Here is a 13,925-nt window from a genome sequence, read left to right as displayed (position 1 = left end):
ACTATATGTATACATGCAGATCACTGTCCCATGACTTTTGTCACCTCAGTGTAAAGTAGTACAATGCATTTTAATTCGTTCAGTTCACTGGTATACCATGTTTTTTCTTCCTCCACATTTTATCTGTGTTGTGGACATGTTCACAGGAAATTTTTTGGCCTTCTGTGGCTTTATAAAATCAAATTTGGTTTTAATGGTGTGGAAGAACTCTTCAAATGCATCAGTTGCTTTCATCTCCTGTAATCCAGGCTACCACACTACTGCAGATAGTGCTGTCTGAAAAGCAGTTAATGTTTCCACATTTATGAACCTTTTTGTGAGTAAATAATTATAATGCCAGGAGACATTTGGTTGATTACTAGGTCTTTTTATATAAAATTTCCTGGACCAGTGCTCTGTGGTCAGAGATCATTGGGTCAACTGCAGTCATCTCATAATCCCAAGTATTTAGGTTTGTGATCACAGTTTCAAGGCAAACAGCACCTGTGGTTGGTAAATGGTTTGCTACAGATAGTTCATAACTCAATATTATGTTCATAAAGTCTCTCTCCTTAGTACTCTTTACCAAAATGTATATTGAAATCATCACACAATGCAGTTTTTTATTTCAGTTTTTGAGTAAGTAGCTCAGGCAAGATTCCATTTGGATGAGAAAATTTTCATAGTTGCCATTTGGAGAATGGTGTACTGAGACAGTAATTATATTAAGATCTAATAACGTCAAAGCAGCCAGCTCTTCTAATCGAAGGTCCACACAGAAGCTTTTTAAGTCAGTTTCTTTAACACTGAATTTTCTGTATATATATACTATCAAAGAAAGCAGTTGTTCTGTACCATGCAGTTACCAAATCTGAGTATTCAATACAGTTGTAGTACTCAGGTTCTTTCACTGAAAACTGAAGTTCACATACACACAGTGCTTCTGGCTTCATTTCTTCTATACAGAATGATGACACACAATTTTTTGTAAGGTATTGTACATTGGCACTGCGTATAACAATGCGAGAGAGATTCTGAGCATTATGTGATCTCTTTAAAGTCAGGTACTCTTGGTGTCTGTCACAAAAGAGCTTATTTCACAGGAATATTGCCCAGTCTCCAGAATAAATTTAAAAAAAAAATGCTTTATCACGATAGTTTTAGGCCATATAGTGCTATCCATTATTTTATCTCTAAGCTTAAAGTCATCATAATTTTGAAACTGATATTAAGCCCCTTTGTTTCAAGATTTCCAGCTATAAAGTTATGGCTAATGGCTAGGGAAGGTCTTACGCAGGAAGTTAGTAAAAATTTCAGGAGTTGTGCCACTTTTGACTGTGCTCACATGTAGCCATGTCCTTTTTCCACATACAGCATTCCTTGTTTGTCTGCTCTACCAACTATTGTTGTTGTGCTACCTTTTGATTTGTCACTTGCAGATACAACAGAATTATAGGGTAGTGAGCCTGCATCCTTTTAGGTGCATAGTAGTGAATGCTTATGGTCTTCAGCCAAAGTGTCAATATATTTTTCCCTTAGTACTCACAGAGGTTTTTGCTTCATTACCAAAATATACATTTCTTCTCCATTTCCTGTGTACTTCTTGAAAAGGTGCCTCCGCATTTTTTTGCAGAGTTTTTGTCTGAGGACTTTTCAACATTGTTAGAGCTATTTAGATTGTGACACTGATCTGTTCATTTCGTTTGATTGTTTGCTATTTGCATCTGGTGCATATGTCACTGTAACAGTTTATATACTTGAGAAGTTATTCATACATATTAAGTCACTGCACCCATTTATTTCAATTGTGTACCATTGTTTCCTACTTATCCTTGAACCACAATCTTCTGCAGAATTTTGTTGTTGGCAATCAATTAAATGTTTAGGGAAATCACTTACAATATGTAACAAACTGTTATCTTCACCTTGTTTGTCTGGAGAGCTCTGATGCACAAGGCTTCATTTGTTTAGTGTTTATGCTTTGGTTGTGCGAGTTCATTTTGTATGAAAATCAATAAACACAGACTGAAAATAGAGTATTCAGGCACTCCTGGTGTTATTCTTCATTCTGGAGGATATTTTGGTAGGATATAATTAACCTCTGCCTTCCATAATGTAGGTATGACATAAGCCACTGTAGGGCACTGCCCTCAGTTGCATGTTTCTCTAGTTAGTGAATTAGCAAGTGTGGTTTATTGAATTAAAGGCCATTGTGGAGTGACAGAAGTTGTTATTGTTTAGTGAAGTACTTATCAGTAAACTAATTTATGACATATAAATAGTATTTTTTCTTTGCTCTAAATCAAACTGATAGTTCAAAATAATCTCATGTGTTTCAGTAAAATTTTGTGTCTGAATAGCAGCTGCTCTCTCAGACACTATTGATAAGACTATTTTTTTTAACGAGTGACTTCATTTCTGCATAATTTTATACATCTGGGATAAGATTTTGTTTGAAAGATTGATTTATTAATGCAATTAGAGAACAGCTTACTCTTTTATACATTGATTTGATTACCTTTGTGAATGTCCAGTCACCACGTGCAGAATTTTTTTAACGATAGTATATTGTTTTCTTTGTCAAAACATTTCTAAATTTTGTGACACACACTTAAGGTTTGGTATCTGAATTGTCTTTTTTTAAATCAGTAATACTGGAAGGCACTACAGCCATATGAAAACATAAGTTGTATATGTTTGACAGTATATTTGATTATTCAGTAACAAGTAATTTAATGTGCTCTATGAATAGTAAGAATATTACAGAGTTTAGCCCTGTTGAAATGTTTGCTATGAATCTGATGTTGGAGTGTGGCTTTATATGTTTGCAGTCATGTTGATTTGAGTTGTGCTGTAATGTTGATATGTATGTTTACTTTCAGCCAGTGCTCAGTGTTGGCTAAATGGGGACGAACTGAGCCTGGAAAACACAAATGGAACAAGTGCTTCCCTGAGACGGAAAGAAGGGCTTCTGACGTGCCCTGGTCCAGGTGACCCTAGTCATTATACAGAGTGCTGTTGGGATTCACGTTATCAGTGCTGCCCTGTCCAGTCAGCAGCCTCAATGGATGATCAGTGAGTAATGATATGCTAATATTTCTATGTGGTGGTGGTGGTGGTGGTGGTGGTGGTGGTGGTGGTGGTGGTGGTAGTAGTAGTAGTAGTAGTAGTAGTAGTAGTAGTAGTTGTGTGTGTGTGTGTGTGTGTGTGTGTGTGTGTGTGTGTGTGTGTGTGTGTGTGTAAATTGCCATAGTACGGCACTGGTCATCTTCATTTCCAGATTCATTATTTCATCTTTGCCCATGATGGTCTTGAAGAAATGAAAAGGCTCTGACTAAAACATGCTTGGTGTGGATTATTTATTATATCTGTGCTTTTCAAAATTGATGGTGTATTCATTGCTATCAGTATCAACATTTTGCAAAGAGTGGCTGAGAGCAGATTCATGAAATTGAAAATATAGTGCAATGATTTTTTTCCCTCATAATATTGTGATCTTCTGAAAGCTGGTTGGGAACAAGAATAGTATGTAAAAGTATAGAGTGAAACTCATAAGGTCATGCCACATTCGGGGAAAAAAAGAACCACACTTGATTTAATGTTAATAAACAGTGAAAAGAGTAATGGTGAGAAGTAAACATGCACCATATAGTTGAAGTGTTGGGTGACAGACAGGCTCAGAAATCATAGCAAAACCATTGGATAGTGTCCTTGTGTTTTTTATTTTTTTATTTTTAGTAGAAAAACGTAATTTGTTAAGATTACAATTTTGGATGTGTTGTCTAGTCAGGAATAAGATGTCTGCAAGTTATTTAAATGTTCTTTCAGATTTGTGTACTGGGAGATTCTGAAGTATACAGTACTATGAAAAGAGTGAGTGGCATATTTGAGCAAATTATGATTTTCATTTTAACAAGTAATAGCCTGGTTTTACCATTATACACAAAAGGTGGATATCTTCTTCTTTTTCCTGGTCTTACCAGTAGATTACATTAGATGTACTTTTCGATCCAATTGATCCATAATGAGATCCTCTGGGATGTGTGACATGGAAGAAAACAAGAATACACCAAAAATATTTACAAAATAAGAACAGATATGCTATTGTACCTTCCACAGATCCCAAAATGAAATTTCTCTTGTCGATGTGGAATCGGTAAAAAAAAGCATATTTCCATGTAAAAGGATATAAAACTTGTCACCAAATAATAAATATTCATTACACTTAGGTGCATATGATAATTCTTACTCTTGTAGACCCATATCATCTATTTAAAACAATAAATAAATAAAATAAAAACATTTTACAGTACTTACTTACAGTGATCACATTACTGCGTAAATTTGTAAAGAAGACAGATTGTATCCAATATTCACATCGTGTGATGTTGTTATTAACACACATGTATCAGTTGGTTCTGCTCAGAAATTCATCAAAGGAGTAGGAGGAGTTGGCCACCAATAAATCCTTTAGGCTCTTCTCAAACTGAACTTAATTATTAGTTAAACTTTTTATGGCTGCTGGCATATTATGGAAAATATGCACTTCTTCTGAGTAGTGGACACTTTGCTGAACCAAAGTGACTGACTTTAAATCTTTGTGAAAGTTATTCTTATTTCTAGTAATGATTACATGAACTGAGCTGTTGGTTTGAAAAATGATATATTTTAATGACAAATTTCATTAATAAATAAATGTATTTGGAAGCAGTAGTTAGCGTCACAGTTCTTTAAACAACCCTCTGCTGGACATTCTTGAGTTCACACCATAAATAATTAATGTTGCACGTTTTTGGCGAGGAGTACTTTAGCTTAGCTTAATAACGTACCCCATAAAATAATCTCATATGACATTATGGATTGAAAGTAAGCATAATACACCAGCCTCTTTATTTTTGTATCACTTTCATCTGATAACATTTGCATAGCAATTAGAGATTTGTTTAGGTAGTTCTGCAGTTCTGTGGTATGCTCCTCCCAGTTAAATTTATTATCAAGCTGTAATCCCAAGAATTTAACCCTGTCAACTTCTTATCTCTGCTTGTCATTATATTTTAAGCACATACTGGCAGTAAACCGTTTACAAGTTCTGAACTGCATATAGTATGTTTTTTCAAGGTTTAATGACAGATAATTGGCTAGAACCATTTATTAATGTCCATCAAAATTTCATTATCCGACCTTTCTTAGGCTATACATGATTTACTATTTATTGCAACATTTGTATCATCTGCAAACAGAAAAGTAAGGGCACTGTGATGGAATCTTGGGGGATGCTACATGCTATTAGTTCCCAGTATATGGGGTCAACATGTTAATCTGGATCTGGCAATGATAGTGGTAGATAGTGGCTAGATGACTTTCCTGTTGTCACTCCTCCCGAGGACGGTATTTGTGTGTCTCATCTGTCTTCGTGTAGTGTTAACCCATGTGAAACTATGAAACAGTTTTCAGAATATGTGCAAATCCTGTAACTGAGGCAGGATGTTGGTACCAGCCCAATATTCACCGTGTTGGATATGGGGAACTGCTTAAAAATAGCATCCAAGCTGGCTGGCACACTATCCCTCATAGCTAATCCACTGGGCTGATTTGATCTGGAGCCAGCACACCTTCCCAAATCCCGGAAGTGGCATGATAATGTGCACAGCTATGTTTATGCAAAGCCCACCCTTACATCCCAAGTCCACCATAGTTTGTCAGAGATTTCATCATACTGCTATAGTTTGTGATGGCTATTTAATTGTGGTTAAAAGGGCAACTCGTTCACAAACTGCAGCCATTTGCTCATTCCCAGAGTTGTGCTTCAATTATTCTGAGACATCTTTGGCACAGGCATTTTCCAATGTTCACTAGGGAAGAGAAAATGTAGACGTTAAAGATGACATATATATCTCTCTCATACTCTGAAGCCAAAAAGTTGGATGAAGTCCTGCAGCCACTGATGCTCTTTACATAATTTTTGTTGACACTAATAACTGTTTGTCCCAAAGACAAACATCTAAACAGATGGCCTGTGAGGCGAAATATTATCTGCATGTCCAAGTGCTTATGTAATAGAGCCTCTATTTAAAAAACTGATGGTTCCCAAAGGAAGTTGTGAGAAGAAACAAAAATAGAGAAAAGCAATCAGTCACTAGCAAAATTTCAAATCGGCACACACTCCATTGCAGAGTGAAAATTTATTCTGGAAACAATCCTCTAAGCTGTAGCTAAACCATTTCTGTGCAGAACATTTCTTTCAGAAGCGTTAATCCCACGAGTTAGGTAGGAGAACTTTGGTGAAGTTTGGAAGGTACAAGCACTTCAGGTGGAAATAAAGCTGTTCATGCAGGTTTGAGAGTCTTCTTTGGATAGTTCATATGGTAGAGCACTTGCCCCCAATAGGCAAAGGGCCCCCATGTTTGAACCCCAGTTCCACACACTTCTAATATGCTAGGAAGTTTCAGGTCCATACAAGTGGTCAGAAACAAACTGTGGTGGTCAATGTAGTCTTTCTACACCCACCATTGGTAGCTCACAAATTGAGCTTAATGTTTTAAGTTCATGGTACTCATTATAAATGAGAATCTATCTTGAAAGCTTCACATTGAGAATTTTATACAGAAACTGAATTCTGCTTTCACATTGGAATACCCTCCATAATTACTTTCCAGTGTAAAAGGTTGTTGTTATTGCTTACTTTTACTCTGTTTTCTTATATGATGTAATTGGGGTAGTAGCGCACTTCTGGAAGATGTTCTTAGCCCAAACAAGGGCTTTCGGAACTATTTGTGTTGTCAGTTTATAGACATTATGTAGGCCACATCAGAGAATTTTAAAAGTGGCATCCTGGTGATTATAAACTGCATCATATGATTTGTAGTTCATAAAATGAAGTAATTGAAAACAAACTACAGCACTCACTCATTCAAGAAACACCCCCCCCCCCCCCACACACACACACACAGTGCTGACAACAAAAGTGAAGTCCCAGAGGAATGGCCAGATGTCAGTGTAACTTCGCACATGTATACACCGTTGGTGGGTGTGTAAATGATCAGAATTGTAATTCATTGTTGTCCATGTTTAGTGTTGTTACCAGGCCTAGTAGGGTATATAAGGGATGTGAAAAGTGTTAGATACTGAGTGATCACTGTGAAGGACATGGAGATGCCACTTGTGAGACAACATTATTGACACCTGGCAGCATTTGAAAGGTGCCTCATTGTGAATTTGGCCAGCTAGTCAAATCGTGCAATATACAGATTTTTGAGGCATTGAAGTGCGACAGTTGGACTGTATGGGAACGTGAGCGCAGGCATACTAATCATCAAGGTTCTGGTCAACCACATATGACCACTACAAGGGAGGATAGCTGTATCAGGCTGTAAGGCTGCCACACAAATTTGTTAGTGATACTGTGTTAAACAGCGACAGTGATTGTGACAATTGTGCAGTACTCTCGTACAGTTCTCGGACTGTAGTACACCATACAAAACAGTTATTTACCCATTCTACTTAACCCATTAGAATGGAGTTCTCATTAACAAATTATTTTATTTTCAAACTGTCACACAGTGTATGATTTCTCCTGCAATGCTATCATAATAGGTCCATCCAGAGACGTCAGCTAAGAGACTGCCTAAAATATACATCAAAGCCCGATGTTCTCATCAGCCTTCTGCATTGTTCGTTAGGATTCGTGGTATCTTCTGTCCGGCGTATTCCTGGGAGCTGTGGTTGGTGCCGAGGTCTCTCTGCACGTGCCCCGATGCCACCCATAGCCCAACAAACACCTCAAGCAAAATGTGCACAAAACTAAATGGAGACAGACATATAAAATATGTAAATGAAAGATGAGTTCACAGAATAACATCAAATTACATGAATGAATGCCAGAGCAACATCGTAAAACTACACATTTACTCATTCCTATATATCATCAAGGGAGCAGAAATTTTAACGTGATACATTCACACACATTTCAAGGTTTTCAGTCTCAAAATTTTTGCACCCTATCAGTGCACCAAGTTCATTGTAATAACCCCTACACATCTTCTTGCTATAGAACAGCTTCCTCTTCAGATGTAAATGCACTCCAGTCGTGGCTTGACGTGTTCTTCATCTCAAAATCACGTGAGTCGTACTGTCACGGTATCGAAAAGTTAGCCCAGCTTTGGCAGACTGTTGCAAATAGTGAAGGATAATATATTATTGATGGCTAAGGTCTACATCTACATCTACATCTACATCTACATTGATGCTCCGCAAGCCACCCAACGGTGTGTGGCGGAGGGCACTTTACGTGCCACTGTCATTACCTCCCTTTCCTGTTCCAGTCGCGTATGGTTCGCGGGAAGAATGACTGTCTGAAAGCGTCTCTGTAATGTGTGTGTATTGTGTTTATTAAACTTATCGAAAAATGCTATGACCTTACGCACAAATTTATTATTTGAAGAAACTGCTGTGCCCTTATATGGGGAAGTGTATTCATCACATCCACAACTCAGAGGACTTTGTGCAACATCTCGAGCAAGTATATATCATGGAATCTGATACAATGGTCAGTTTTGATGTGATCTCCCTGTTTACCAAAGTTCCATTGGAAGGCTCACTGGAACTGATTGCAAAGAAATTTGATGATGCTCAAATGGAACTCTTCGGGGATATATTCATGACAAACTTATATTCTGTATAGGGGCCAATATTATGGACAGACAAGAGTGACATTGGTCAGCCCCATCTCCAGGGGCTGCCGAACCGTTCATGGAGAAATATAAGGAAGAAGCATAATAGATGGCTATATACAAACCCACAGGCTTCTCTAGGTGTGTAGGTGATATCTTTGTGATCTGTCCTCATGGTAGGGAGAGTATTAGTGAGTTTTTGGAACATCGTAACTCATACCACCCAAATATTAGTCAGCTGCCATTTCTGGATGTATTGGTCAAAAAGAGAGCAGATGGGTCATTACCTATTGTTTGGTCACAGCGCGTATCACAAACCAGCACTCGCTGATTTGTATCCACAAGTTAGTAGCTGTCATCTAGTGCAGAAGAATGGATTTCTAAAGACATTGGTCCACAGGGCACATATCTCATCAGACTAAGACAGTTTAGCACCAGAAATAGAGGACCTATGCTTATGCTTCTGCAAAAATGGATACATGGTCAAACAGATTCATAAGGCCTTTCAACCAACAATTCTGTCATGTGACAGAGAAGAAGAGCAAGGTGGAGCAAAGACTGTGGCTTACTGCATGATCTGTTTGTGTCAAGATCAACAGGATTCTCAAGAAGCATACCATCATGTGTGTGTCCTGTCCTACCAAAATAAGAGGACTACTGGGAAATGTGGGTGATGACCTTGGTTTATGAAAACCAAGAATTTATAATACACCGTGCCAATGTGGTGTGTCGTAAATTGGCCAAACAACTAGAGCAGTGGATGTCAGATGCCAAAGACATCAGCTGCACACTCGGCTGAGAAAGGCAACTAAATCAGCCATTGCTGAGCATTGACTGGAACTTAATCATACCATGGTCCATGAAGAAACAAGGGTTGTGCCACAGACCCCCAGATGCTAGAACAATGTTTTAAGAGTGTCATTAGTGGTAAAGGTGGCAAAAGCTTCACTAATAATGGCATGGGCTACCAACTCAGCAAAGTCTGGGATACTGCATTGGAGTTGCTGAAACACAATGGTTGCAATAGCAGAACTCAACAAAAAGATAATCTGAGAATTTGGACATGAGGAATGAATCCCAAACAGCGAACAGGATACACCAGATCACTGTCAGGTGCACCGGACCAAAACCAGAAATCCAGCTTGAGGCCAGGTACACCTTACTGAAGACAGAAAATTTCAAGACATTACTAGTGGGAATGGACTGCAGATGGTGTGCCTAGACCTGACCATGGAGGCATGGAGGGGGGGGGGGGGGGGGAAGCAGCGGGTATCAGGTGCTTATAATTAAATGGACAGTGTTCTGGCTGCTACAGTGAGGAATGTGTACATCGCAGGGCACTGAAACACTGGAGGTATGTTCATTAATAAATGCATTCACGGAGTATGCTGAAAAAAAAAAAGTTCACTTTCTATCACCAGGTGGAAAAATATGGCACTGTAAGCAGTCAGAATGTGGAATGTTTCTTGTTTTGACATCAGTATGCTGTTTGTCACTTGGTGAAAGGTGTTGATTTCTTTTTGGAAGTGAAGGTTGGTGTAAAGGGTTAAAAAGATTGAAGTTTTCTGTGTGAAATTCAGTTGCTATGGAGAAGAAAGACTGTACAGTGTTGGTAAAGTTATTTTATCAGAACAGCAGCAATAGCAGCACTGCACTGCAAGAGTATTGCTGACAGAAAAAGTGGCAAAGAGGCCCGAAGTCAATAAATGGGCTAAATAATATGACAAAGAAATTTAGAGCAACAGGCAGTGCAGCAGGGAGAGGAAGACAGCCCATTCCCATGGCAGTTGTTGATGAAGTTGCTGTAGCTATATCCAGCCATGCCACACATGCTTCAGATTCTGCAGCCAGTGCTCAAGCTGTGTCACAGGAATTGTTTCTTCCCTTGTCAACTTTTCAAATGATTTTGCAGCACATGCTGGTATTCCTACAAGATACAGAAAAGTCAATGGATAAAGGCCCAAGATAGGCTCCAGTGCTGTGATTATGCCCTTTGGTTTTTGGCACTCATGGAAATGTATGACATGTGACAAGGGAATTTTCTTTGGACAGGCAAAGCATTTTTTACTCTGCGTAGTGTTGTGAATGCACAGAACTATCACGTGGTGTTCTCCCACCATATGTTGTTTAGGAACATCCACTGCACTCAACGTATGTGACTGTTTGGTGTGGATTTGCAAACTCTTTCATCCTTTGTCAGTTTTTCTTCTAGCGGCTGACAGCTCACAGGCCTGTTGGATGTACAGTGACATCTGCATGTTATAAGGACATACTTCTGTAACACTTATTCAAGCTTGCAAGGATGCAACTGTGTCCACACCACTATTTTCACACAAGATTGGATGACACCACATGTCAATTGCCAGGTGAAAGATTTACTTCAAGCAGCCTTCGGTAATGACTGCATGTCCTAAACCCATGTGACTTCTGGTTGTGGCGGTTTCTGAAAGATTGTGTCTGTCAGGGATGTATCCAGACTCTTCCTGATCTTGAAGGAGAGCATACAATGACATATCATTCTGATTACTATGCTGTGAACAACTGTCGACCATGGTGTGTTATGGATGCAGCATGTTGATGAGTTGGGAGGCCATACTGAATACATGTAACTTGTGACTGTATCATAATAAATAAGCCACAATGACCATTATCACATGTTTGATCATTCCTCACCTTTCCCTGCACCCGCACCACACTATGACCGCTTAGAGTGCCATATTTTCATCTGGTGGCAGGAAGTGGAATTATTATGTTTTTTCAGGATGCTGCACAAGAGCACCAATTAATGAACATACCTATGATGTTTCAGTGTCGTGCAGCACTTGAAATACCATAAGTTTAACTATAACCACCTGGTTTAAATATTCAACCTGTTCCACCTGATGAGGCCGGCCGAAGTGGCCGTGCGGTTAAAGGCGCTGCAGTCTGGAACCGCAAAACCGCTACGGTCGCAGGTTCGAATCCTGCCTCGGGCATGGATGTTTGTGATGTCCTTAGGTTAGTTAGGTTTAACTAGTTCTAAGTTCTAGGGGACTAATGACCTCAGCAGTTGAGTCCCATAGTGCTCAGAGCCATTTGAACCACCTGATGAGCCATCTCGGATAGAGCCTGATGAAGGTAACGAGTCACGTCAAAGTATTGTGTGTGGATGACACTGATATTCGGTAGAATGACCAACGCTTCAAGATGTCAACTTCCTCCTTAATGAGACATATAGTGGTAGCAGCAGCATCATTATTGACTGTACTCTCTCCCCCAAAAGCATGGACCTTGCCATCGGTGGGGTGGCTTTCATGTCTCAGTGATAAAGATAGCCACACCATACGTGCAACCACGACAGAGGAGTATCTATTGAGGGGCCAGACAAATATATGGTTCCTGAAGAGGGGCAGCAGCCTTTTCAATAGTTGCAGGGGCAACAGTCCGGATGATTGACTGATCTGGCATTGTAACACCATCCAAAATGACATTACCATGCTGGTACTGAGAACGGCTGAAAGGAAGGGGAAAACTACTCCATAATTTTTCCTGAGGGCATGCAGCTGTACTATATGGTTAACTGATGATGGCATCTTCCTGGGTAAAATATTCCGCAGGTAAAATAGTCCCCTCACTCGAACCTCCAGGGGGGACTACTCGGGAAGATGATATCAGGAGAAGCAAAACTGGCATTCTGTGGATTGGAGCATGGAATTTAAGATCCCTTAATCAGGCAGGCAGGTCAGAAAATTTAAGAAGGGAAATGGATAGGTTCAAGTTACAGTGGGAATTAGTGAAGTTCAGATGCAAGAGGAACAGGACATCTGGTGAGGCGAATACAGGATTATAAAGTCAAATAGAGGTAATTCAGAAGTATGTTTAATAGTGAATAAGAAAATGGGAATGTGGGTAAGCTACTATGAACTGCATAGTGAACTCATCACAGCCAAGATACACTAAGCCCACACCTACCACTGTAGTACTAGTTTATATGCCAGCTAGCTCCATGGATGATGAAGAGATTGAAGAAATGGATGAAGAGAGAAAAAAAATTATGCAGATAGTTAAGGGAGACAAAAATTTGTGATAAGAGACTGGAATTCAATAGTAGGAAAACAAAAAGAAACAAAAATAGTAGGTGAATATTGACTGGGGGAAAGGAATGAAAGAGGAAACCAATTAGTAGAATTTTGCACAGGGCATAATTTAATCATCGCTGACACTTTAAGAATTGTGATATGTATGTGGAAGAGACCTGGAGAACCAGATTTCATACTGGTTATATAATGGTAAGACAGCGATTTCAGAACCAGATATTAAATTTTAAGACTTTTCCAGGGGTAGATGTAGAGTCTGACCACAATTTATTGCTTATGAACTGTAGATTAAAGCTGAAGAAATTGCAAAAAGATAGGAAATTAATGAGATGGGACCTGGATAATTTGAAAGGACCAGAGCTTGTTGAGAGCTTGAGGGAGCATTGGGCAAGGGTTGACTAGAACAGGGGAAAGGAATACAGTAAAAGATGGATAGGTAACTTTTAGAGATAAAATAGTGAAAACAGCAGAGAATCGAATAGATAAAAAAAGACAAGACCAAGCAGAAATCCTTGGATAACACAGGGCATATTGAATTTAATTGAGAAAAGAAGCAAACACAAAAATGCAGCAAGTGAAGTTGGCGAAAGGGAATACAAACATCTAAAAAATGAGATTGACAGGAAATGCAAAATGGCTAAACAGGTATGGCCAGAGGACACATGTAATGATTTAGAAGCATACTTCACCAGAGGAAAGATAGATACTGTGTACAGAAAAATTAGAGTTTTTGGAGAAAAGAGAAGCAGCAGTATGAATATCAAGAGCTGAGATGGAAAACCAGTACTAAGAAAAGCAGGGAAAGCTGAAAGGTGAAAGGAGTATATAGACAGTCTATACAAGGGAGATGAACTTGAAGGGAATATTATAGAAATGGAAGACACAGATGAAAATGGGATGGGAGATATGATACTGCGAGAAGAATTTGACACAACACTGAAAGACCCAAGTCAAAACAAGCTCCCAGGAATAGATGACATTCTGTCTTGGGAGCGCCAGTTATGACAAAACTTTCCATATGTTCAGATAACTTACGGGTTTGCTGCTGGGTGACGTCATCGACCACCGCCGGTATTTAGACAGGAGCACACCCTGCCATTCTCAAGGCACAACTGCTAGGAGGAAGCAATGTGCAAGGGAATTTAATACCTCCATTCACAGAGGAGACACAAGGAAGATACTAAACACAGAACAAGTAACC

General features: G+C 39.2%; 1 protein-coding gene across 1 annotated transcript in view; it reads left to right on the top strand.

Moving 5' to 3' along the window:
- Positions 1 to 13,925, top strand: part of LOC126471562 (uncharacterized) — a 50,350-nt gene that overhangs the window by 22,630 nt on the left and 13,795 nt on the right. Inside the window, exon 2 of the mRNA XM_050099791.1 lies at positions 2,862 to 3,054. Within this exon, the coding sequence (XP_049955748.1) occupies positions 2,862 to 3,054 (193 nt within the window). The remainder of the gene's footprint in view (positions 1 to 2,861; positions 3,055 to 13,925) is intronic.

This window comes from Schistocerca serialis, chromosome 3 (genome assembly GCF_023864345.2).
Source record: "Schistocerca serialis cubense isolate TAMUIC-IGC-003099 chromosome 3, iqSchSeri2.2, whole genome shotgun sequence".
NCBI classification, from domain to species: Eukaryota; Metazoa; Arthropoda; class Insecta; order Orthoptera; family Acrididae; genus Schistocerca; species Schistocerca serialis.
This window is presented reverse-complemented; position numbering and strand designations above follow the sequence as displayed.